Source organism: Cyprinodon variegatus, unplaced genomic scaffold (assembly GCF_000732505.1).
Source record: "Cyprinodon variegatus isolate N-32 unplaced genomic scaffold, C_variegatus-1.0 Scaffold460, whole genome shotgun sequence".
Classification (NCBI taxonomy): domain Eukaryota; kingdom Metazoa; phylum Chordata; class Actinopteri; order Cyprinodontiformes; family Cyprinodontidae; genus Cyprinodon; species Cyprinodon variegatus.
Genome location: NW_015150913.1, coordinates 219335 through 244730, shown reverse-complemented (window position 1 = coordinate 244730; position 25396 = coordinate 219335). Strand labels below are relative to the sequence as shown.

At 36.6% G+C, this 25396-nt stretch overlaps 1 protein-coding gene across 1 annotated transcript; it reads left to right on the top strand.

The window, feature by feature from the left end:
* The first annotated feature begins 1085 nt into the window (after positions 1–1085).
* Positions 1086–22718, top strand: apip (APAF1 interacting protein). The gene is made up of 8 exons (XM_015389449.1): positions 1086–1179; positions 7055–7120; positions 10445–10545; positions 11993–12041; positions 12153–12270; positions 16554–16689; positions 21021–21188; positions 22106–22718. Exons 2-8 carry the CDS (start codon positions 7055–7057, stop codon positions 22203–22205), a joined length of 738 nt encoding a protein of 245 aa, XP_015244935.1. The 5' UTR covers positions 1086–1179; the 3' UTR covers positions 22206–22718.
* Positions 22719–25396: the final 2678 nt, after the last annotated feature.

Genomic DNA, 25396 nt, shown 5'->3' with positions numbered 1-25396 from the left:
AATTTAAATGTTGTTGTTTTTTTATCATAGCAAACTATTTAATTTCCCAACAGCCAAATATTGTGCATAAAGCTGATCCATCACAACTAATAAGAAAACAAACAAAATAGACAGAAGTAATCAAGCAAAACAGATTCTCCATCACCTAACCTAAGACTATGTAAGACTAAATAAAAAATTACAGTTCTCTTTATTTTTTGTTAATATAGAAGTCTACTTGTATTTAATATGATTTTATTTTATAAACCAAAAAGAATGGCCATAATCGTGAAGTAGAGGGGAAAATCATGATTTAAATTTAATTTCCAACTACAACTACAAAATAAAAGTGTGTGAGTACTAGTGCATTTGTGTTAATCCCCTATAAGCTGTAACTCAAAATCTAGTACGGCAAAAAATATTTTTCTTTTTTCTTCATGAAACAGCCCTTTAATCACAATGCCAAGCTAGAGTGATGTGGTGATACCATAAATAAGGTTTAGTGCTGGGTCTCATGTTCAGCTTAAGTATTAAGACAACATAACTTCTTTGTTCTCCTTTTGAAAAAGGTATTTCTCTTTTTTTTTTAACAGATCCATTATTAAACATTAAGGTCTACAGGAAACACCACACCAAAAAAGAGGGAGAGTTTGTTGAGAGCAGGCGCTAGTTTGTCTCAGCTGTAATGACTGATTCCATCACACCTTTTTGGATTCAGTACAACACAGGACTCATTATTTTTTCTTTTTTAATGAAACTTTACAGCAAAATTAGTCAAGTTTCATAGTGAAATTGCAACCTTTTTTTCAGAACTGGCAGGACAAAAAAATACCAATAGGCTTTAGATTATTTCCTAACTTTTAATTAAGAATTTGAAGCAATTTATAAAATAGTCGAAATAAGGGGGGGCATTTTTTCCCTCTAGGAATAAAATGTTTTGACAAACATAACATAATATTGTCATCTCTGGAATAAGACATCTTTTTATATTTACTGATCAATCATCTGCAAAAATTTTAACAGTTTTAGACAAAACAAAATAGATGGTCAGTTATTTTATTACTTTCAAAACCCATGCAATTGGATCTGACTTCTGCTCTATATGGTGTCGCACATGGATGACGTAACGGAAGCGTCACTATGCGAGTTTGTAACTTTATGTTTGTTTTTATCGTAGCGTGATTTACCAGCTTAATTGTGGTAAGTGGTTTTTAATGTTTGAATCTTTAAAAGCCTTTTTGACTAGAGATTTTATCACTGCAGTAGACTACATCATAATTAAGAACCACAAGCCGAACTTGTAGGCTGCAAGTTAGTGTGGGCTGTTAGCTCTTATTTGTTAGCACATAGCTAGCATTAAACTTCATGGAAATAAAAGATAAAGAAATATATATATTTTTTTTTTATGGTGACCAGCATTATATTACATATGTCTTGTGCGTGGTGTAGTTGATGTAGGGTTTAGGATATCAAAAAGTACCTGGTCGAATAAGATACGGACGAAAAAGGGAGTAATTTTAGCCTCTTAGCAAAGTTACACTCGATACGATCATGCTTATAACGGTTCTACCTAAACAATTAAGTTGTTTAGGTAGAACCTAACAATTTAGCCTGGCAATTTAGCAGTTTGTTTACATTTTTACTTATTTGTGTCGCAAAAGCTCATATAGAACTTATTTTAAATAATACAAACAAATAAACACAACTTATTCTGTACAGAAGTGTTTGTAGATAAACTGAATGTACATCATCCTATTACGGACCGTCCCTGCAAAAAGGTCGCGCAGGTTTCTATTTAAATCATGGCACTATTGTCGAATGACCCTTTTGTGAGTTGTATCTTTTTATTCTGTTTACTCACATTTTTATTCGGTTTTATATTGACCGACTGGTGCATTTGATAAAAAGGTGATGATGATCATCATGCCCGCCATGATTGCTTCTACATGGTGTCTGAAATGCCTGTCACACAGATGTCACAGTGTGTAGTCTATATTGAGTGCTACATGCTGTTTTATTCATTCAAGTTAAGGTGAAGTTTGTGATTCAGTAAAATAAAACCTCTAAATACATTGAGCCAGGCATTAAATTGAATATCATATGCTTTTAACAGTCAGGTTTATGTTGGGATCCTTTAATTCATGAGGGATTATTGTGTTTGTGTAGTTTTGGTATTTAAAGATTCCTGAGGCCTGTGTCATAAAACCAACGTAAAGGATAAAACTTGCATTTTCTGGATATCCTGTCTTAATTAATACTCAACCTGGTTTCATAAAGGCATTAACACCTAAGTTATCATAAAGATTTACTTTGTGCAGCTAGCCTGCTCCGGACCAAACCAATAGCCAGGTTTGCTTAGTCCTGGTGCCCTATTTGTTCAAAGGTCACATTTATCAGATACCTGATGAGTTTTATCAGGGATTCAGTTTACTTTTGTGTGTACTGCTATCTTTTTTAGCAGCCTACTGAAAATAACAGTAATGGTAATTGTTATTTTGTCAAATATTTTAACATTGTTAAAGGGGTCATAGAATGATTATATAGGGTATTTGGTGCTGGTCCTTAAATGAATAGTACACCCAAAACATGATTAGCCTTCATTTTCTACTCACCCCCATGCTGAACAACACTCTGGAGTACTTTTTTGATATCTCAAATGCATCTGGAGATCTGGGAGGCTTCTTGCTGTCTGCTGACATTCAAATAATGGCGGTGCCCAGCGACCGAGGCAGAAAGGTCCATAAAAGTCCACAAAAAACGTGTCAATATTCCTCCATACTGCTCGTCCAATGTATTCCAAGTGTCCTGAGTGGGTAGCGTCCATAATTTACTCGAAACAAAGTCATTTAGAATGTTTTTAGAGCATAAACAGTAGTGTATAGGATTTCCTAAAAGCGCGTTCACGAGTCTACGGAAACCGCGGCAGACCAAACCAGATGAAAGTGCGCATTCAGCGTCTGCTCTGCCGATAATGCAAGCGTAGAAGAAGAAATGTGCTGTTTACCTGTGCAAAGAAAGAAACTACGAAAGAAAAATGTCCGAGGACTTCAGTGTTGAGGAAGAGCATGAGTTCTTTGCCGAGCTGAATGCGCGCTTTCGTCTGGTTTGGTCTGCCGCGGTTTCCGTAGACTCGTGAACCCGCTTTTAGGAAATCCTATACACTACTGTTTATGCTCTAAAAACATTCTAAATGACTTTGTTTCGAGTAAATTATGGATGCTACCCACTCAGGACACTTGGAATACATTGGACGAGCAGTATGGAGGAATATTGACACATTTTTTGTGGACTTTTATGGACCTTTCTGCCTCGGGCACCATAGACCTCCATTATTTGAATGTCAGCAGACAGCAAGAAGCCTCCCAGATCTCCAGATGCATTTGAGATATCAAAAAAGTACTCCAGAGTGTTGTTCAGCATGGGGGTGAGTAGAAAATGAAGGCTAATCATGTTTTGGGTGTACTATTCCTTTAAGGTCTCTGAATAGGATGTGTAACATTGGTTGGGCTAAAAATGGCATATTTGCTGTTCTATGAGCCCTAATGCAAGCCTGGTTAAAAGCCCCAGAATGAAACGACAGGTTTTCTTCCTTCTATGGTATGCTCATGAATATTTAGATGAGCTGTGAGCTGATTGGTTGGTTTACAATGAGCGAAGCTGCTGAGCAAAGACTCATCATAGCAACAAACACTCACTCACTGAAACATCAAATTGTTGATATGGTAGGGTGACATCCTCTTTTTCCCAGACATGTCCTACTATTCATACCTAAAAAAATGTCCGGGGGGGAATTTCAAAATCGTCCGGGATTTCGGTTGACTGCACTGCAAATCGACTCGTGGGCATCCGTGAACACCTATCTATATCAAGGAGAATCCCGGATTTTCCATGAGATGTCTGTTACCAGCCCCCATCCTCCCAATCCCCCAAACCCAAAAGTGTTAAAAGGATATTTGCACATCCTCATAACCTCCCCTAGCCAAAGTTGAATGAACTACAGCAAGGAGGGGTTCTACAATATTGCTTTTAACATAACTGTCCACACATAAGGACAAAAAAGCCCTCATGGAGATGAAAGGGATTTTGTTAACAGGAAAACTTAATGTTCAGGTAGGAGTAACTTATGGCTGGGCCTGCTGTTAACTACTTACATTCATTGTATGCTTTGAATTACCTTAACGCATCTTATTAATTAAGATGATCTGTGATTCTGACTCAATTTGAAAATACATAAAGATAAATTGACCTGAATCATGACTCTCGAAGCTGTCCCTCCTTATCCCTTCTAAAACAAGCTTCCCTTTGTTTAAATTAAAAGCCAGCCTTTCTGTTGGTGTGAATTCTGGAGATAGTGGGCTCGACACCTGAGCCTTTTTTTTAAAACCTAAAATAGGCAAGAGTGTCAAACATGAGTGCAGGCACTCTCTAAGTCATTAGAAAAATATTTCTATATTCTAATCAACAATTTATTCAAATACTGCCAGACTGCAAAATGTCCTGATATTTAATGTTGACTTGCTGCCAGGTCCTCTTTGGTCCAGTCATATTGGTTCTGTATGAATATTGACAGCATGTGCAGAAACCAAAAAACAAAGTGATAAATCATACTCCCAGCTTGACAAAGTTTTTATTAGAGATCAACTGATATGTTTTTTTTTAAGGCTGATTTCATTACTGATAATTTGATCAGTCTAACAAATCCCTGATATGTGCTGCAGATACTTTTGGGACGTTCTTACAGGTGATATTTCTGTTTCTTAACCCATTTGCTAGATTGGATTTACTTGATAACGTGAATTAGCCATCCTTATTGGATAAACAACACCCTTCATATCACAGCAACAAAGCACAGCTTGAATGCAGTATTTGACAAATTGTAATATTTCTAGTGCCATGCATTATAAGAATGTTTTCCATCAATATCTCTAATCAATTTGATAGACTTTTATTATTTTAGTATTTTGTTTATCTTGTTTGGTTATTTTATTAAAAAAATAAATAAATAAAACATTTTAGAACTGTAAATACAGTCATATGTTTATATTATTAGTTTTTATGTAACTATTACTGTTTTACTGCTGCACTTTAAAAAAAAATGAAATTGTCTAGAGCTGTTTTAAACGCTGTATACAAAATGACAAAATCTGTCTAATGTCTAACTTAACTGCCCCTTATCACCACACTGGAACATGAGTTTAAGTTTCCAAAATTATAACAATAAAAGGTATTTGTGGAGACAAGGCTGAAATTTTAAGAGAGATTTTTACATATATATGCCAGAAGACTATTTCTGAGCCACTTCTCATATACATCTACAGCTGTTTGATAAAAATATGTGTGTGTGACATTTGGAGTTAAGCTTTTATTCAAATGGGCCTTTTCATTATTACTTTATAGGAAGATTAGACTTAGACTGATTTTATTTTGTCATTTTGTAAACACAAGTGCAAACAAAAAGAAATCTCGTTAAAAAACAGCTCTCTAGACTATTTCATGTTTTAAAGTACAGTCTTGATAGGGTAAGTGGCAGTGATGGAAAAAACAGTAATGTAAGCATATGCCTGTATAGTTACAGATCTAACGTTCAACACTACCGGTAATTCAATTAACATTTGTTTTTTTGCTGCTGAATGTTATGTAATTAGTATAGTGATACTGGTTTTCTAATAAAGGGAGAGAAACCTATAGAAACATTGTGTTATTCACTTCGTTATTACAAAATTGAACAATAGTTTTCAGTTTCTGACTATCATGCAGCTTTTTGCCTGGACGGTTAGGACTAACCAAGTGTGAACAAATACGATTTTATTTATATTGTTCTCCAAGATCCTGGTTTTGATGGGAAGTGGCAGCCTAGTGATTAGGGCATAGAACCTGGAATCCTGAAGTTCTGAGTTTGAGCCCCACTCCCACAGTCTGCCACTCTGGGTCTCTGAGCAAAGACTCTTAACCCCACACTGCTTCCCGGGTGCCCCACGATGATGGCCCACTGCTCCTCAAGGGGATAGGTTATATGCAGAGAGTTAATTCCTCCAATGTGAGATCAATAAAGTTCCGTTATTATTATTTTCAACTAAATGCAGTTATGACAGTATTTCATATTATGACAATTTTCTTCTCTTGTCTGTGTCAGTTTGTAGTTCTGAGAATTAGAGCTAACTAATAAAATAAACAGCCTTCTAATGGCCTACTCTTACCCACTATAAGTTTATAGACTTTGTTTAATGACACAGCATGGCTTTTAAATAGGTCTGTGTTCTGACATGAGGCATGTTTCCACTGCTACTCTTAAAGTACTTCTAACTGGAAACAGGATTCATTTGTAAAACTAGATAAGGCATTGGAGTCTCAACAAGTGAAAACTGGCTTTTATTATAGCTTCAGGGCCCCGCCTGCATTTGATTGAAACCTGAGTTGAACCGAAACTTCCATTAGTTCCAAATTTCTGTTGCAATTACATTTTCACTTTTTTGGCTTCTATGATATTCTGTCTATGAACAGAACAGATTTGCAGTAAAAATATGCAATTAAAAAAAAATCTGACAATGGATATATTTTTAATCTCTCTGTTTTTTTTTGTCTTAAAACGCAATGGTCATCTTTATTCACATTAATCTATTGATCTCCTTTATCTTTAAGATAAAGGAGATCATTAATATTAGGTTAAAGATATGCTCTTTTAAAATAGATTAATACCACACCTTTCCAATCATCTTTCTGCTGAAACTCATTAAAATGTATGCATTTTTTAAGGATTTTTTAAAAATCAGTTGTGCATATTTGTCTTTTAGTTTAAGTTGAAACCACAGTTTATGTCATATTTTGGAAAGGGATAAAAAAAGCAACAAGGAATTTAAAAAGGAATTCAGATCTCCACTCTTGTTCCTTGTCATTTCCACTGAACACTTAAAATGGTAATGAGGTGAAACCAGGAAGTTAGGTTAACAGTGACGGTTTAGCTGTTATTTAAGAGCATTAATTCAGTTTTATTTGACACCAAGATTACTCAGATGTCATCTAATAAGGTATTAAATTGTCATTTAATGTGGGAAATGTTTTTTTCCTTTTCTCATAGATGTCAGCTTTGTGTGGCACCAGCAACAATGGCCTAGATGTGTGTCAAGAGGCTATAGAGAAACAAGTAAGTATAAAAATGCCCATATACACATTTGTTCTGAAACGTATAAAAAGAGAAACTGCAAGACATTGAGTAACAAGAGAATGAAAAGATGTGCTGAAACACAGTCCCTCATAGCTGCAATAGAAACTGGGCTGTAAGAAATGAGCCTTATGTTTTAATAAGCCAAAAACTGGCAAGCCTCTAAGTTTTCTAAGATTGGCTAAAAGATTGCAGATGGAAATCTGAGTTCCATGACACCAGTCAGTGTGAAGGACGCCTGTTTAAACTCTCAGTCATGCGGGTCATGGCAGCCACAAAACAGGCTTAAATTGGAGGCAACTGGACTTCCGCTCAGTATTTCTGAGGAGATCTCTACACCTATCCAGGACTTTTTGTCACTTCTGTCAGCAAAGCAAATCTAATATTTATATTGCCATTTAGGAACACATTGCCCGGTCAGATGTGTCCAATCATATATGTTTTAAGGGGGCTCCGTTTAAGCTCTAGCCAAGGCCACCACAGTTAAACATTTGCATGAGTGCATGTGAATTTGCCGAGACGCTGTCTGACAAGATGACTCTCGGTATACAGAAGCTTGGCAGAGGAGCAGCATGCCAGCATGATAACGGCTAAAAGCACACTGCCAAAATTACATAAGAGCTTCCAAAGAACTTCAACTAGAAATATGAAGATAAATCTCAGCCAGCATGTCAACACAAAGTGCTGCTCTGACATTGTGCATGCCAATGAGTAGTGAGCAGGAAAAACATATATATCTAGCTAATAACCTGCCTACTGCCCCTGGCTGCCTTTCCTTGAGTATACAGTTTTATAATAGTAAATCTGATGGTACGTTATTTCTCATAAGAGTAAAACACAAATGTGAGAAGTATGCTTGCAAGTTTTATGCTACTACAGCAACTACTAATGAAGTAAAACAGCTGAAGTAATTTACAGTATATAGTGTTAGGATTACATACAATACATGCAATAATACATTTTATATTTTGAACATCTCAATAAAGGTGAAACTCATTAAAATCCCTGTAATTTCTGTTTATGTTTATATTCACTCATTTATTCTTAGTAAAACAGAACATTTCAGAGAAAGTGTATTTATATCTTCTGCTACTCAATTTAAATTAACGATAAAAAGAAATGTATGGATAAACTATGGATCATACCTATCTTTTAAGAGTAGCGCGCGCATAATATTAGTCTGCATATATTTGTTTGTCAGAAAGTGCAGAGCTCTTATATGATCAATTTTGTACAATCCTGTTAATGAAACATATCCTCATGGCCCCACTATATCACTGAGCTAAAAAGGAATTGGATTCTATTACTTTTAAAACTGCCTTAAATCTCTGAGCCATACAGTAGATTTAATCACGTGTGGGACACATTTATTGGAGGCTTTGGTCTATATTGGTCTAAGGTGGCATCATATAATTCCTGCAGATTTTTCCCTGCACGTTCATCTTAAGCTTTCTGTCCACCACATCCCAAAGGTGAAATGTTAAACTGAGAAATGGGGATTGTTAATGCCATTGTATTGCATTCAAATCAATATTATTCAGTCACTTTGTTCAGCTGTGATGGATAATCAGGCACACATCCAAAGTTGCAGGACACTAAACTTCATGAACTAGAGCAGGGGTCACCAATGCAGTGCCTGAAGGCACCAAGGGACCCTCGAGGACCACGTGTGGTGCCCTCAATATCCTCTGAAAACAGAACAACTCACTAGTAGGTTAAGCTTGAAATGTTCTTTTATTCGTTTCTCTTTTCTTTTTAATAATTTATAGAGCATTTCATGATTTTCATCATATAGAGCATTTATAGTAGTAGCCATTCAAAATTTCCCCACTTTCCTTGATATACCCTTGGCTGGTCCCCTACAATTCCTTTTTAAACATCAATCATTGTACTAAAATATTCTTTCTTTCATGAATTGTGGACTTTAAGATCTAAAGAGAAGTGTCATCTCCTGTTCAGACCCTGTAATTCAGTGAAAGGGTGGAGTCAGAGTAAAAACATATGCAAGAGGGGGTCACTCCAGTGGCTGGAGGTTGGAGGGGATTATGTTGGGAGTTGCCAGTTGGCTGACGTTTGGCTGAGAAGGGCCCTTTTGAGTGGCTGCTACTGTAAGTATTTATAGAGATTTCAAAATGACAATATCTAAAAGAAAAATTGAAACTTAAAAGAAACAATAACATTTTTTATTATGTTTGAAATTTAAGTTAAAACTGATCCCTCCAGTTCATGGGTCAGTATTGATAGTAGGGGTGTGGGAAATAATCGTTTTAGCGATATATCGTGATATTCGGCTGCTCAATATAATATCGACCTTTCACTTCTTAGTATCGATTTTCAAAAAAAAAAAATGGTTACATAAAACATTGATGGGAAAATGGGCTACCTCTGCACCACCACTCTGGCAGAAAGCGCTGTGGAGCCCTTTAACTGTGTGTGCAGCACCAAATCTGTATTTGAGGCAGTCACAGTGGAAGAAAACCCCAAACAACATGGATAATAATACCTAATCAATATTTTCTGATGAAAATATGCAGCACTTGCTGTTTTATCTCATCATTTGATTTTGATAGCTGGGGAAAATATGGCAATATATAGTGATACTGCAATATCGTGATAATATCGTATCGCGACATGTATCGAATCGCAACACTCATGCCAATACTCACCTCTAATTGATAGCCCTTCCATTGACTTAGTACCCATGAAGTAACCACTTTGCTAATTCACCTATGATGTCAGTGAGGCATTGTTGTCACACAATGGCTGCACACTGAATATTTTTTTTCTTTTTCTGACTATTTTATGTAAACCTCAGAGTTAGATGTCCTTGACAATCCCAGCATTCTATGAAATCTTCAGAAGAGCCTGTCAGGCACCAGCCTTTTAAAAGTCCTTTAAATCCTTTTTTTTCCCCCATTTTGATACTCTGTTTGAACTTTGGCAAGTTGTCTTTGCCGCATCTAGAAGCCTAAATGTAATTAATTACTATGATGTGATAGACTATTTTTAATCAGGGAATTGAACTAGTACACCTAACAATATGACAAAAAATAGTAATAAAGTATCACCACATAAACTTCAGCTGTTCTGTTTCATGTTGAATCACATCTAAATTATAACTGTAGTTATTTATTTAAATGAAATAAAAATGTGTTTGTTAAAATATTAAAGGTGTATTCTGTGCTGTAACCATGATCGCCATTTTTGCTGATAGGGTACTAACTTGTTTTTTTTTTTTTTAAGGTAGTTTAACCATAACTCCTTTATTTTTTTATTTTTTTGTGAAAAGTTATATTTGTTTTCCAGGAGAAGGAGCACCCTCGTGTTCTCATTCCTGAGTTATGCCGTCTCTTCTACCAGCTAGGATGGGTGACTGGGACTGGTGGTGGGATCAGCTTAAGACGAGGGTTCGTATTCATATTCGCTGCTGAATAATGTGGCTTTATTTCTACTGTATCCTTTGTACTCCAACTATGATTGCCTAGTCCATCCAGTTTTAGTTCAAGAGATTCATTTTAGCTGGCTTATCATACTGGTGTCCTACAAATTCTTGTAAATCTCCAGCTGTGCCAGTTCTAAAGTCCTGTTTGTAAGATTGCTGAAGAGCATTTCTACACAGAAAGTTCAATAGAAGGTCAGTGATGCTGAAGCAGGGCTGGTAAATAAAGAGAAAAGACAGGGCTGCAATTTTGTAACAACAAACTGGGATTCATTTTGAAGGCTTTTGGGCAGGTTATTACTAACATGAATGAAGTTTGTGCTTTTAGGTGGCTGCTATGAAGAAAGCACCTCCTATTTGAAAATCTCTGTTTGAAATGTAGAACTGCTGATGTTTATTGAAGTCAACAAGGGCTTGTGATGAAATCACTAAAAAGCTAAATAAGATTCGTTGACTGCTGCTCCATGTGCATCAGTATTTCAGTCAGAGAGAAAAACCCTAAAATGATTCAAGGAAGAATTTCCCTTTCATCTGCCTTAATGAATATGCCCAAGATTCCAATATAACATTCCTAGTCCCTCTGCAGCACACGTCCGGTGCAGAGGCTCTATCTTCTTTTCATCCTCTTATACATATATAGTTTATTATTAAAATAGATTTGAAATAACCCTGCCTTTAAAGAATGAGTTGATGTTTTCACATGATAAACAATTGCTTCCCTTGAGGTAACAAACACGATTTTCACAAGCAGAGGTTAAATTGATCAAGCAGTCTGAGTGCATATTCTTGTAATGCTATAGGATGATATACAGCAAATTCTTTTTCATTGTGAGTGCAGACCTGAATTTTAAGTTTAAGTATTTTTTTTTCCTGGCTTCTGCTGCAGTTTTGGTTTGACTCAGAAATGACTCACAGACTGTGGCAGCCTCATCAAACCCTCCTATCGAAATCAATACGATACTTCTTTATCTGGACATGTTCTTTGCCTGACGGAGTTGAGCAAATTGGTTTTATCCTTTTTGTTCTGGAAATGTTAACACTCTCAAACCAGATTATTACAAAGATTTGGAAAGGATCATCTAGCACCTTTGATCTAATGCTGCACTTCTGTATTTATTTACATTTAATTTCAGACCTTCTGTTTCCTCTAAGGCTGTGCAAGAATATGCAGCAAAAACAGTGCACCATTAGGAATCTGATCTGTTGACACGTACTATATTAATATTTATATTATTTGTTAGTAGCTCACAGGAATTCTGATTTAGTGTGGGAATTTGTAATTGGAGGGGATTTTCGTTTTCTGTATTTATGTGACAGTTTTAACAATTTGAAAGACTCATTTGGACCTTTTCAAGTCTGTGGCACATTTTTCTTGGTCTCTTCAGCAATAATACATAAATTCTTTTCTATAACAGTGACCAGATCTACATTGCACCATCAGGGGTTCAGAAGGAGAGAATACAGGTGAGTAGGTTTCCACCTAACTATAAAAACTGTTAGTTTGAAAAACGATGACTCATCTTCTCTGTAATTCATTGTCAGTTTCTGTCATACCTTTCTAATTAATATTTTCAGCCAGAGGACATGTTTGTGTGTGACGCAGAGGAGAGGGACATCAGTTGTCCACCTGCTTGGAAGAAGTTAAAGAAAAGCCAGTGTACACCACTTTTTATGAATGCTTATACCATGAGAGGTTAGTCGCTCTATACACAGCGCATACAACTTATACTAACCCGCTTCCAGTCATCTGAAGCTTTAATATGAACGTTAAAGGTCATCAGTTTTGTATGTGCCACCATTCATTTAAAAACTCCATAAATTTGAAACCTCTGCTAAAGACTGGAGGAGAATTTGAATTATAGGGTGTGCAGAATGGACCTGTCTTCGTCAGCTACCATATTCTTCTTCTTTTATTCATCCCAATACACAGTGTGCTTTATAGGAAGTGAAAACAGGAGATTAATACTTACACAGTAATGTGAAAAATGTCTTGGTTTTTTTCCTAAAGCTTATAATTTTACCCTACAACTAAAACATAAACCACACAAAATCATGGCTCATTCTTTTTAGGTAAAGCTATTATGTTTAAAATTTCTAATAACTTAGTATGTTGAGCATAATGGTAGTGCTTCTCAATGGGAAGCATGTATTTCAATGTGTTGTTTATCCTTCACTGATTTGATTTTGTTGTCAGGTTTTATATAGTTTTAGATCTATACAAGGGTCAGTAAGGGATATTACCAAAATTTAAAGGGGTAGTATGAAGGCTTTTTATTTTTTATTTTTTTATTTATTTTTTTTTAGAATTTCCAGGTTCTTCCAGATTCCAGAGAAATACTAATAGTCTCTACATTTTTTTCTGGATGCACAGAGTATAGAATGATGCAACACTGGAGCTCCCTTACCCCCTAGTTCCATCAGCTGGATTAATGAAGCAACTGCTCTTGAGCTATTTGAGCCATGTTCAGATTTGAAACTACTTCTCAGTTTAAATTTTATTTTATTTTTTTTTTGCAATTTCGGATTTTATTTTTATTATTTATTTATATGTGTATGTGTTTTTGTTTTAAACTTCTGGCGCGTTTTGGCGTAGCAACCTGACCTTAAATGACAGCAGTGTCCTGACTGGCAGCTTAACACAGTTAAAAATTCTCAGCATTTGTATTCAGGAACTCTGGTCACCTGGAAATATTAAAAACATGGAAAGTATTCTATCTTTATGTGATTTGCTTTGAAAAACATTATGCTTTACTGATATAAACTGTTAATAGGTACTTTTTAGCCTTCACATTGTCCTTGAACAAATGCCAAGAGCAAACACAATAATTTTAGTCATACAATAAAGTTGTGTACAATAAAATTTTTATTAACAATAGGAGCAATACTATACAAAAAATGTTGGGGTTTAGTTTAGCCGTGTCATTTGAGACACACATGTCCTGTTATTTTAGTTTTCAGTTTGTGGAGTTTTTTTTATTTTTTTTTTTTTTATCGACATAGTCAAACGTGGGACGTTATTTTAATTGCGAAACACTTTGAATTATGTGAAAATGTGGCACAGTCTTGTAAACCTCAGAACATCTCATCACCTACTTCATATCTCTCACTAATTGAACCTGCATTCTCAATGCGTTTTAGTATCAAAATCAAATGTTTTTCATGCAGTAGTTGATGGGTACACTGTACACATTCAAAATGTGTACACTTCTACCTATTCACACCTGCAATCAGATAGAACCCTCACTGATTACCAAGACCTGAACTGTTGGGTTATTGCCCTACAATTGCTGCAAACATGGAGACTAGTTTCCCTTTTTTTGCATTTCAAAATTTCTCATAAAAAACTTTATTTGAAAAGTTGCTTTTAGGAAACATAAAGAGCAATTGTGGTTGACATGATGTAGAACAAATGTAATACAATGAGACTTGCTTATTCTCAAGCATGTCTTTATTACTGCTGTTCAAAGAAGACCTATCATTTTCGAGAATAAAAAAACAACTTTGAGTCATGTTTGAACTGATGCAGCTTGGGCTGTGTTTTACTCTGAAACTAGAACGTGTTAGCTTTCAAACGATGTATCACACATGTAATTTAGGCTTACAGTTCCTGTTATTTGCTTTTCCATTTGGTTATGCAAAATAGGTGAGGGGCACTTCAAATTAGGGGGTCTAAGACAGAGCTTCTGTTGACAAACATTGTCGGGAGAAGGTGTTGCAGCAAGAAATAAAAGATATTTAAATTAACTGAAAGGGTCTGTTTTCTTCTTAAAGTATCGTGGAGAGTTTCGACATTGTAATGGTCATACCTTCTTCAATTCTTTTATTTTTTTTTTATTTCCACAAGTTTGAAATATGTGTAAAGCTTAGACTCTACTTTTTCAGGACATGTAAATGACTCATTACAACATGGGTAGACTTACCATAGCATACCATACCAATTTTATTTATAGAGCACTTTCAACATCCAACAGGAGTGTTATATATGATGATAAAATACAAATAATCAAGAAAATGTTGTATAAAAGTAGTAATAGAATAAAAAGCACTGATAATAAAATGATAAAAGAAACACAGTAAGACAAAATCTAAATCACAGATTGTGTTAAAAGCCAATGAAAAGAAATTGGTATTAAGAAGAGATTTAAAATCTGACTTCTATATTTTTTTTTAGCCAGGCCTGTCACATATATCCAGTTTATATTTGCCTGCTACCATTAAGTTTTTGTGCATGTGCCATGGGAATCAATATGTGCATTAGCACACTGTGCCTATAGTTCTTTTTGTGAATTGTGATTAGATGCACTCTGGACTACAGCGCAGTGGAGTACAGTGGAGGAGGAGGGAAACAAAAAGACTAATTAAAATAACATTTCTGTTGGATAATGTCTCCTTCCATGCATGAAGCTTTTTGCTGAACTGAAGAGCTCCTTCAGTGACATACCCTAAATGCACCAGGGGGCGTTATCACATATCCTTCCTCCCAGCAGCTGTAAGACTTTATAACCACCATTGTTTCCAACAACCCAAATAAGTTGTTACATTCATGCTGATTTTTTGCAGTTTCTGTCTTAGTTTAATAACATTCTGCTTTCATTTTGCACATCTCTGGTGTTGCTGCTGTTTTTCACATATCCGTTACTGTAAAAATGTCTACAGCTGTTTATTGATTATTTATTCTCCAGATAAAAACACTGTTCAGTATAGTACTTTGTTTATTTTCTTATCTGTTATTTTTATACACTTTTCTAAGGTCAAAATTGTGTGACCACTTCTGCTATAACCTTTTGCTGCTGTAACACCACAATTTACCCATTGTGGGACAATAAAGGGATTTTCAGTTCTTTTCTAACCTATCCAAGGAGCTTTAGTGAAGCAGAGTTCTTGTAACATTTCAGCAAAGCAGCCTGTTACACTGAAAGTTGGCACTGCTACAATGACATTAGGCAGGACCTCGCGTTAGTGCTATGACAGTGTGAAACACCCATCTGCTTTGAACCTTTCAGACCTTCCTTCCCAGCCTTCAAAACGCCTGGTATACCAAGTCAAACCAACCGATAGTCGGTAGATCAGAGCAACAGATAATTCTGATCATTATTAAGGGGAGATGTGAATGTCACATGTTAATGTGGAGAAAAGATGAATAAAAAAAAAAACAGGAGTGGGCTTGATTACATGTTTGCAGCATAAAAGATCTTTAAAAATAGTTTCAAATTCTGGTGAAAGCCCTGCGCAGACTGTTTGAGAATCTTTGTGTTGCCTGCTGGTGGCAGTTGGGACACACCCAGGCCTATAATGCAAATGCAGCCTTGGAATTAGTCACAAAGAGATTTTTTTTATATATTACCATTTTGTCTGCCTAATATATTCAATACTGACATTCAATCATAAGCAAAAAAAATTGCTTTGGGGAGCTTGAGTCAGACAGATTTTGGATGCATTTTCGGTCTGTTCGTTTTAAACTGAACTTGTAACAACAATGTTCATGTTTGAAGACACATTTTTGAAGCTTCCCCACCATCTGCCCATCTCCCAGCAGTGCTTTGGCTTTGCTTCAGAACTTTAGGGAAAAAATAAGAATTCAGTTGTGGGTTTTGGTGCTGAGAGCTAACCCGCATGTTTATGATAGCTAACCCGAGCCTCCAGGAAATGTTTAGAAAAGCTATAGGTTAATTTTTTTGTTTTGATTTAAAAAAGGTAGAAGCACTGAGGGGAGTTACTTATAAAAGCAAGGTAAACAGCGGCCAGTATTTAATGGATGCTCAGTCACTAAATTGTCCAGTGTTCAAGGACAGCTTATATCCTTTTATCAATCCCATAGATAATTGGGCTTCCAAAAGCACAGGCTTGATTATGTGTGTTTTTCTTTTAACATTTTGGTGTGTTATACATTATCTCTTAAACTGAATCATAGATAACATTTAAGGGAGAATATGCCAGATTACAAACCTGAAACTGTTTTTTCTTTGCTAAACTCAGGGGCACAGGCAGTTATACACACCCACTCCAAGGCTGCTGTCATGGCAACGCTGCTGTATCCTGGCAAAGAGTTCAGAATAACACACCAGGAGATGATAAAGGGGATTCGTAAGGGGACCTCAGGCACAAACTATCGGTATGTAATCAGGCATCAAACATCAGTAGAGTCAGGAGAAAGGTTTAATCTCTTGTTAAAAGTGAAACATTTAGTTCATCTGCAAATATTTGTAATTTAAATGAAAACTTGCCCTCCAAACTTAATTTATCTGCATGTTTTTCTGAAACAAATTCATCCACTGTGAAATGTATCTGTGAAAACTTTCATCTTCCCCGTGTTGATGCTTTTTTTGCTTTTAATATTAAAAGGCTTGGCTTTTTTGCCCTCACTAAAGAAAAGGCATATTTTTCTGATTCACTGCAATATCTGATTCACTGCATGCACAGTCCTATTCCCTTTAATAAGTGCAAGCATTTTCTTTAACACTGTGGCTAAATGTGTCTGGTCTTGCCATATTTTACCACTAAAGATGTAATGCATTGAGTTGCTCAATGGTTGATTGATTTTATCTTTTCAGATTTGTCTGCACCGTCTGGGTATATTGCAGATGTCAAAATAACCCTTGTTATCATTTAATCAATACTAAGAATATTTATTATATAAATACACTCAATTAAATCTGTCCTTTTTTTATTTGCTCGGATTGTTGCTCATCTTCTGGCAGCAGCAGCACTGGAATAACAGGCACTCAGTACCTTTCCCCCCTGCAGACGCTCCCCTGACCAAAACAATGGGCTTCTGCTGAATGTTTTAAACTCTGCAAACCTGTTAGGTATAGCCAGAAAAAAAGAAAACTTATGCAACCAACTTTAGCCAACAAAGCAGGTCCAAGAGTAATTTTCCAAGATACTTTTGCCTTAAGGCAGGCGGAAAAGAAAAGATATGTTGAAAGATTCTCAGCTTTACTAAATTTTCTAGACTGATGTTTGAGAGTAACTTAAAAAGGTCAGTAAAACTCCTGGATCTGTAACAGGAAATTAGTAAAAACCCTCAGCACCATAAGCTAATGGTATCCTTTTTATTTGCTGGCCAAGATGAAATGGCCAACCCGGTTTGGCTGATCCGAGCTCCATTATTGACACGTGCTTCTGATTCTTTCTACCGGACTATTAATTAACACAGGAAAAATCTAAATCAGTTGATGTCTAAATATGTGTTATCAAATAATGGGGATTCCCCTTCTTAGTTGTTATGGTACTGGTGTGTAATATGGTTATTAAAGGTATACTATGCAACCGGTGTTGATTTTCCAGCGAGGCTCCCCCCAGAGGGCGAAAGTAAAAGTGCACTGTTGTAAATATGCACAGCGGTTCTCCTGGTTTCTCCGTCAAGCCAGGCGTGGTTGTTTTGAGCTTAGCTGACAGGCGAACGCAACGAATGACTAACACAGTTAAAGTATGAACATGCACACAGAGAGAGAAACCATTCCAATGTTACTTACAATCGCATCAGCAGAAACGCGAGGTCTGCGTCAGCCTTGCAGCCTTCTTTTTATTTTAGCTCTCGCCATTCGGAAAAAGCTTGCCCGATGTTCACCCGTGTACGACTCCTCTCTCTGTCCGGAGCCCTTTTCCTCTTTCTTGCCTGCTCCGACATGGGCTTTCGCTGTTTCCTTGCTGGTTCCGCCATGATAACTGCACAAAGATCGCCACTGTGCTAGCAACAAGCATGCTTTTAACTGGGGGCGTGTAGCAGTTCTCGCCGTAAAGCAAGAGTGACTTTCGCGAGACTTCTGAGCCTGTGGGTGTGGGCCGAGGGCTCCTGCAATTGCAAGTGCAGTATTTCCCCCACAGACCACCAGGGCGGCCGAGAATACCTTTGTTCAACCTGAAATGACTCATCTAATCATCCAAAACGTTATGGAACACATTAATTAACTGAAAAATGTTGCATAGTGTGCCTTTAATACCAAGGTTTTGATTTGGCCAGACTGAAGCTGACAGCAAGAGCTTCAGTCTGAATGTTGGAACGTGTTGCAGCCGATCCTACTGGTGCTGTTGATCAATAAAGAAAATACTCAGCAAAATGATAGAAACAGCTCAGATCTTTGTTTACTCTGAATAAATATGTTTTATATGTACCAGATCCATGTATGATTAAAAAACACATTTTATTTTAGTATAGAATTAATTTGTAATTGTCTTTCAGGTGTTACATTTTATTTTGTGTAAATATCTAATTTAGACAAATGGAGGCACAGTGAAGGACTAGCAAGCAGTTATCATCAAATTCGGCCATTTCAATAATGCCTCACAGGTACAGCATACAGTTCAATAAAAGAGGTTAACTCTAATGATGATATTGTCTGCTGTTTTGCTACACAGCAAAGTAACATTTGAAATTCATATTTTTCTAAACAAGGACTGAAATTTTCTGTAAGTCGTTAATTAGTTTAGCCCTTATTTAATAAGTTAGAATATTGCGATATATTAAGCAATAAGTAAGAACATTTTAGACATTTCTGTCACAGTATAAGTGGTGTGAGTTAATTTCATTACTGCCTGTGGAGAAAAATAAAAAGAATTATTTTAACATTATAAATGTTTAGCTAAAGTAACTTACTCCTATAAAATTAAAATACAATATGTTAATTGTATGGAAATTTACTTGAATGGAAAGTTGCTGGAATAGTGTTCTTGATAAAGTCATTTTTCTTTTTTTTTTTTTTTGCATAATGAGGTTTTACATGCTGCCTTAATCCAAGGCAGGAAAGAAGACAAAGGAAAATTATTTGTTTTTTCTACTCACCTGTTGAGAGCTAGGGCTATTTCTGCTGTGTGTAACAGAGAAATGTAATGGAAATGAACAGTAGGTAGTAAAATTATCCATGCTCCTTTAACATTATTTAATTTTCTCATGTTAATTCGAAAGTTTAATGTAATTCATATTTTAGGCCAAAAATAGGCATCTATCATTAGGTGGTAGTACAATGATGCATGGATTTTGAAATGTTTTGCAAATATTCTGAAAAGTGTGTTGTGTATTTGAATTTAGGCTCCCTGAATTACACCTTTGTATAGATTTGTATCTTTGTGACAGGATTACCAAATTACAAACAAAACTGAGAAGCTTCATATCCCCCTTGAAGATCATATCCCCAGTAAATTGCTGCTCCCTCTGTTTCACAGTGGAAATGGTATCATGCTTGTGATGTGCAGTGTTAGCGCTTTGCAAGTAGGCCAAAAGGCTCATGTTTGCTTTAATTTACCCTAAGTACCATTTTACTGGCAAGGGTTCTAAGGGACTTTTTCAAGCACATCTTACATGATGCAGCTTATTTTTATGGGCCACATTTGCTGACTGCTTAACTGTTTTCTTATTGACTGCTTCTCACATCGGAGCTGTTGAAATCTGTTGCTCTTCCAGTGTTACCATCAACCTCTTGACTGTTAATCCTAGTAATACTCTCTTTGTCTGGCCTGTCAGTTTAAGTGAAAGCCCATGTCTCTGTCGTGCTGTATTCTTTCCTTTTTCTTATGATGGATTGAGCAGAGCTTCCCGAGCTGGTCAAAGTTTCTGCACACTGTTTTATTGCATAGCCTTTTCTTTTGCCTATCTTATATGCTCCTTAAGGCTGCTACATACTCTGCAAGAGCCAAGACATTTTTCTTGTTCTGCAAGAATGAGAACAAAGTTGGTTTTGCCTCAAAGTAATTATGCTCCACGAGAAGCTCAGCGACCGAGATCCACCCCTCTATAATTCACGTGACTGAAGATTGATTGAGAATGAGCAGGGAAAGGAAGGCACAGAAAGTGAGCTGAGCACAGAGCAATAAGTAGGGGGGCAGACAGAAATAAAAGCTCACGATGTGCTCTAATGATGTATGGAGAAACTGGACTAACGGAGTGTGGTGCTTCAGGTTGGGACTTCCCTATTGTAATAATGTTTATAAGAAAAGTTGCAAGTGAAAGGGGTTTGACCACTTAAGCCTCCAGAATTGAACTGTGCAACTAGTGTTGTTCGACAGATACGTGTCCCATCTCCTCTTTTCCAACCTAAACCCACCAATATAAATGCTATCAAATCACAGTACAGTAGTAGGAAACCAGTAAGAAAAAAGGCTACTTAATGGATCAGATTAAACAGTGTGTAGCTCTATTCTTATTACAAATAAGATGATTTCCAAAGGTTTGCAATTTTTTATTAAGAAATAACGGCTTTAGAAAGGCTTGATACTAAAACAGTTCAGACTTTTCAGTTTGCTTATTTTTTTTTTCATTTTTCAAAACTATTCTTTCTTCCTTTTTTAACCCTTCACATTTACTAAGTTTTCTGCATTTTCACATAACATCCCCAAAAGATCAAAGAGGAAAACTACTGTGCAAGAGACTGTAAGTCCAAAAAAATCTGCTCCTTTAGATTGTTTCTTACATTTTTTTCCCTTGTCTTTAATACCCCACCGCTACAGGTATGATGACATGTTGGTAGTTCCTATTATTGAAAACACACCAGAGGAGAAGGACTTGAAAGACAGGATGGCCCGAGCAATGGAAGAGTACCCGGATTCATGTGCCGTTCTTGTCCGTCGGCATGGTGTTTATGTTTGGGGCGAGTCCTGGGAAAAAGCAAAGACGATGTGAGCATTTATATTTTTCCAGTACTATCATCCCATAAATATCTATTTAGCATTGATTATGTACTTTGGAGAGAACAAGTATCTGATACACTGCCAATCTGTCATGTGACATAAGTATTGCATAAGTATTTGATACATCAGAAAAACAGAACCTAATATTTGGTCCTGAAACTTTTGCTCGTAATCGCAGATAACAAACATTTCCTGTAGTTCTTGACGAGGTTTGTGCAACCCGCAGCATGGATTTAGGACCACTCCTTCATATAGATATTCTCCCGATCCCACAAGTTTCATGGCTGTCACTGGGCAATATGGTCTTTCAGATTTCTCCAAAGCTTTTCTGATATATTCCAGTGTGGAGACAGCCTCGGCCTGTCGAGGACCTTCAGATACTTCCTATGGAGCCGTTCTATAATTTCCTACCCCTGTGCTACAGCTACATGACCCCATTCATCCTCTCCGATGTCCTTAAGCAGCTCTCTGGTTTTGGCCATTGTGCAGAGGTTGAGGATTGTTGGGTTGTGTGGACAGGTGTCTTTTCTGCTGATGAGTTATATAGGAGCAGTTGATACAAGTAATAAGTGATGAATTAGAGGACTTCTTAAAGAAGAACTAATGGGCATTTGATAGGCAGAATTTTTACTGTTTGGTAACTGATCAAATACTTGTGCAACAAAATGCAAACGATAAAAAAAAAAATCAGATTTTATGGACACTGGTTTTAGATTTTGTGAGTTGTTTCTGATTAGCACCTGCAATAAAAATATCTCCCAATTTCTTTGCAAGTAGTTAAGCCTGCACAATCATTGGTGTGTCAAACACCTGTTCTCTCCACTGTATTGCATAATTATATTAAGTGTGTGCATGACAAAAAAAAATTAATTCAAATGTCATTCATTATTTGCTGCATTTCGCAGGTGTGAATGCTACGACTACCTTTTTGATATTGCTGTCCAAATGAAGCAGTGCGGTTTGGACCCTTCGGCCCTTCCAGTCGAAGAGAAGGGAATAGTGTGACATTTTCTGGTGCTTATTTTTGAGACATTTGTTACCGAAAGGTTAGCGGAGTTCAATCAAGGGAGTAGATTGTAATCATTTGCCTTTCATGGCAGCCTGCTTCAAAATAGATGAAATGTGATGGTAAGGTTAAATTCAGGGTTGAAGATCGAATGCCTGTAATCTGGAGGTACCTGCAGGTCCACTGTAAAGCACTGTGGGACAACTCATACGAGAGTAGCTGTCAGACTAATGTCCTCAGGTTCAGATGCCTTTCTGTTCAAGCCTGGCTGCACTCAAATCAGAGTATTGCTGTATGTCAGAGAGAACTAGAACACATATCTCACTTAATCTGTAGTACTTTTAACTTCCGTTGGTTCAGTGGATAAAACATGAGGAGTTGTCAGTTTTGACTTGATGATTTTTTTTATGTACTTATATTTGTCCCTTTCATTTTGTAAGCCACATTTCAAGCTAAGCAGTTCATTAACAAATAAGACTTAACTTTTACTCATGGAATAAAAGCAAGCTGATACTCAAGTGCCTGTGGTCATTTTTTCAGACATCTTTTGAAGAGAATAACTGTGTGGCATAAAAGACCTCTTGCTGTGTTCATGGACATCCTTTTAGTCCCTCACCACCATTCCAACAGCAGGCAGGCATGTTTGGTGCAGAACCTGCACAGTGCCTGTAGATGCTCGCACAGCATGCTTTCAGATGTGTGCATACTCATTTCTCATGAAAGGCAGAGCTGTTATTTTTTTAACAAGCCCCCCTTCGCTGCCACCATTTCAGAGCTTCCACAACTTTGCTCACTCAAAACAGAGTGGTGTCAAATTTGCAGCGGGATTATTGGGTCACAGAATAAATATCACAAACATTTTTTTCTGCTAAAATTCCTCACCTCATAATGACAAAAACATATATCAAAGTAAACGAAATACCAGTCAGAAAGATGAATAGGACGAAAATGACCAACGTCTAAAACAATGTTTTATGTTATGGGTAGATAAATGGACAAGAAGCAAATACTTTATTCTCAAAGTTTAAAATAGTGTAAAATTCTGTGAATTTTAATCATAGTAAACATTACATATTTTCTATTTCCAATTATTTTTAATCTTACCATTATATTGACATTTATTAACTCTTTGAAAAGTTCAGAAAGACACATTGAGAATAAAATTGAGCTTTGCATTGACACTGTAGGACATCCATCACCGATGGAACAAGGCCAGTTTGGCACAGAGGTCTTTGTCACAGATACCTCATGATTTAGTTGAATACTGGACAGGTACTGTCTCACAGTAGAAATATGACCTACTATGTCTTTTTCTAAACTTGACCTGGTTTAAACATGACATGAAGTCAAGTAAAGAATGGGTTGGGATTTATTAAGAGCTCAAGAAAAACTGAGGTACAAAGTCAGTGGATCTGATTCTAATCCTGCTCTACTGCTCTGTTTCTGAAGACAAACTTTTTCAATACAAGCCTAAAGGAATCATAATCGGGTACTTTTACTTTACACATACAATCCTTCCTCAATCGTCTCGCGAGGGAATGTATGAGAATTTAACTTGTTTGTATATCTGTTAATGAGGATGTTGCATTAGCTACATTAGTTTTTAGCCATCGTTTGTATACCATTGTTTTCCAGTCTCTTACACAATAGAAAAGGTTACACAAGCTGCAACGCTTCGGCATACACTGTGTGATTATTATTTTTTTTTTCAATCGTTGCACGCTGCTACAGCTCACTGTATAACGAAACTGCAGAGTTTAAAAGATCACAGCTCACGATGTATGTTCTTACACTGTGCTGCCTGATGCGATCTACCTGCTCACACTTTACGTCTAAAAACCACGTTTGACTCAGCTCTGCAGTAAGATGGCGCTTTTTGGACTCCTCTATCCATAAGCCAAACAAGTAGAAGAGGAAAAACACGGAAGTGTTGATGCTTCCTGTTCAATATGAAAATCACTAGAGAGAAACTAGGCAATTTGTGCAATTTTGTGCTGAAAGCCCTAAAAAGAAAAGGCAACAATGTATTTGAACAAAGACATGGCTGAGCAAACGTGGCTACTACGGTCTGTAAATTTTACAGAAATAACTCCATTTCACATGCACCCCTGCCATGCTTCTGTGTTTAAGTCTGAGAGGAAGAAGAAGAACCCTTGTTTGCTCATGCCCACTGAGCAGTTTGCACATGACCACCTTACGACGGCCGACTGAATTTCCGACTGAGTTTGATTTTCTCCAGACCTTATGCTTCCTGATCGGGTGTTGGTCGCGAGAGGCTAACCGCCGTTATCCACCCGTTACCCCCTGTACACTACACAACACATGATCAGGCTGAAAGTCGGACCAATCGAAAAATTCTCGCACGCCTGTAGAATTTGCCCGAAAAGGGCAAAAAGTAGTACAGTGTATGCCAGGCTTTACTGACTGCCTGAGGATAAGTCCCTGGGTGTTGAAATCGACCGTTTTGGTTGAATGGAGAAAGGATTGTTGAAAACAAGGCAGGCTAATGTTAGCACCCTTCCAAAAATTACGTTAATCCAGGAGGAGTATGGAATTTGGGCCCAATGGGGAGCACCAACTTGTGGGCTTTTCTGGTTTACACAAAGAACACAAAAAGGAAATGGATTCCTGGGTTGATGATTGCTTTAATGTGTAATTCAAGTTTAAAATTTCACACTATTTCAAAGTGTGACATAAGATAAGTAGAGAATTAAGGTAATGCTGTATCTGTAAAAAATAATTGCTCAAATTGGCATGAATACTGCAGTTTGGTTATTCTTTGGAGAAAGGGGTGGGAGATAACGTATAATATTTTAAGAGGTATCTTAGTCTGGAATCTTTTATTTTTTTTGACTAATGTAATTAACTGATGTTAAAAAGTTATGTATGGTCCTATATTTCAGTAAACGATGCCTTAATGTACCAACACGTAATACTTAGAAAGTTGATTTTGCTTTAGCCTCTGAGTTTTTAATAGTTTGTTAAGTGACTTACCTAAATGAAGGACAGATTTTCAGTTAAGAGGAGAAGAAAGTCTGCATTTTAATTCCTCTATATTCACTTTATACATGTTTAGAATTGAAGCCTATACAAGTTTACCTTCAGTGAATTATCTTTAAGGATAATCTTTTAATTTATAAGATGCATTTCTCAACTTTAACCTCTCAACATTGAATGAAAAGAAACTGAA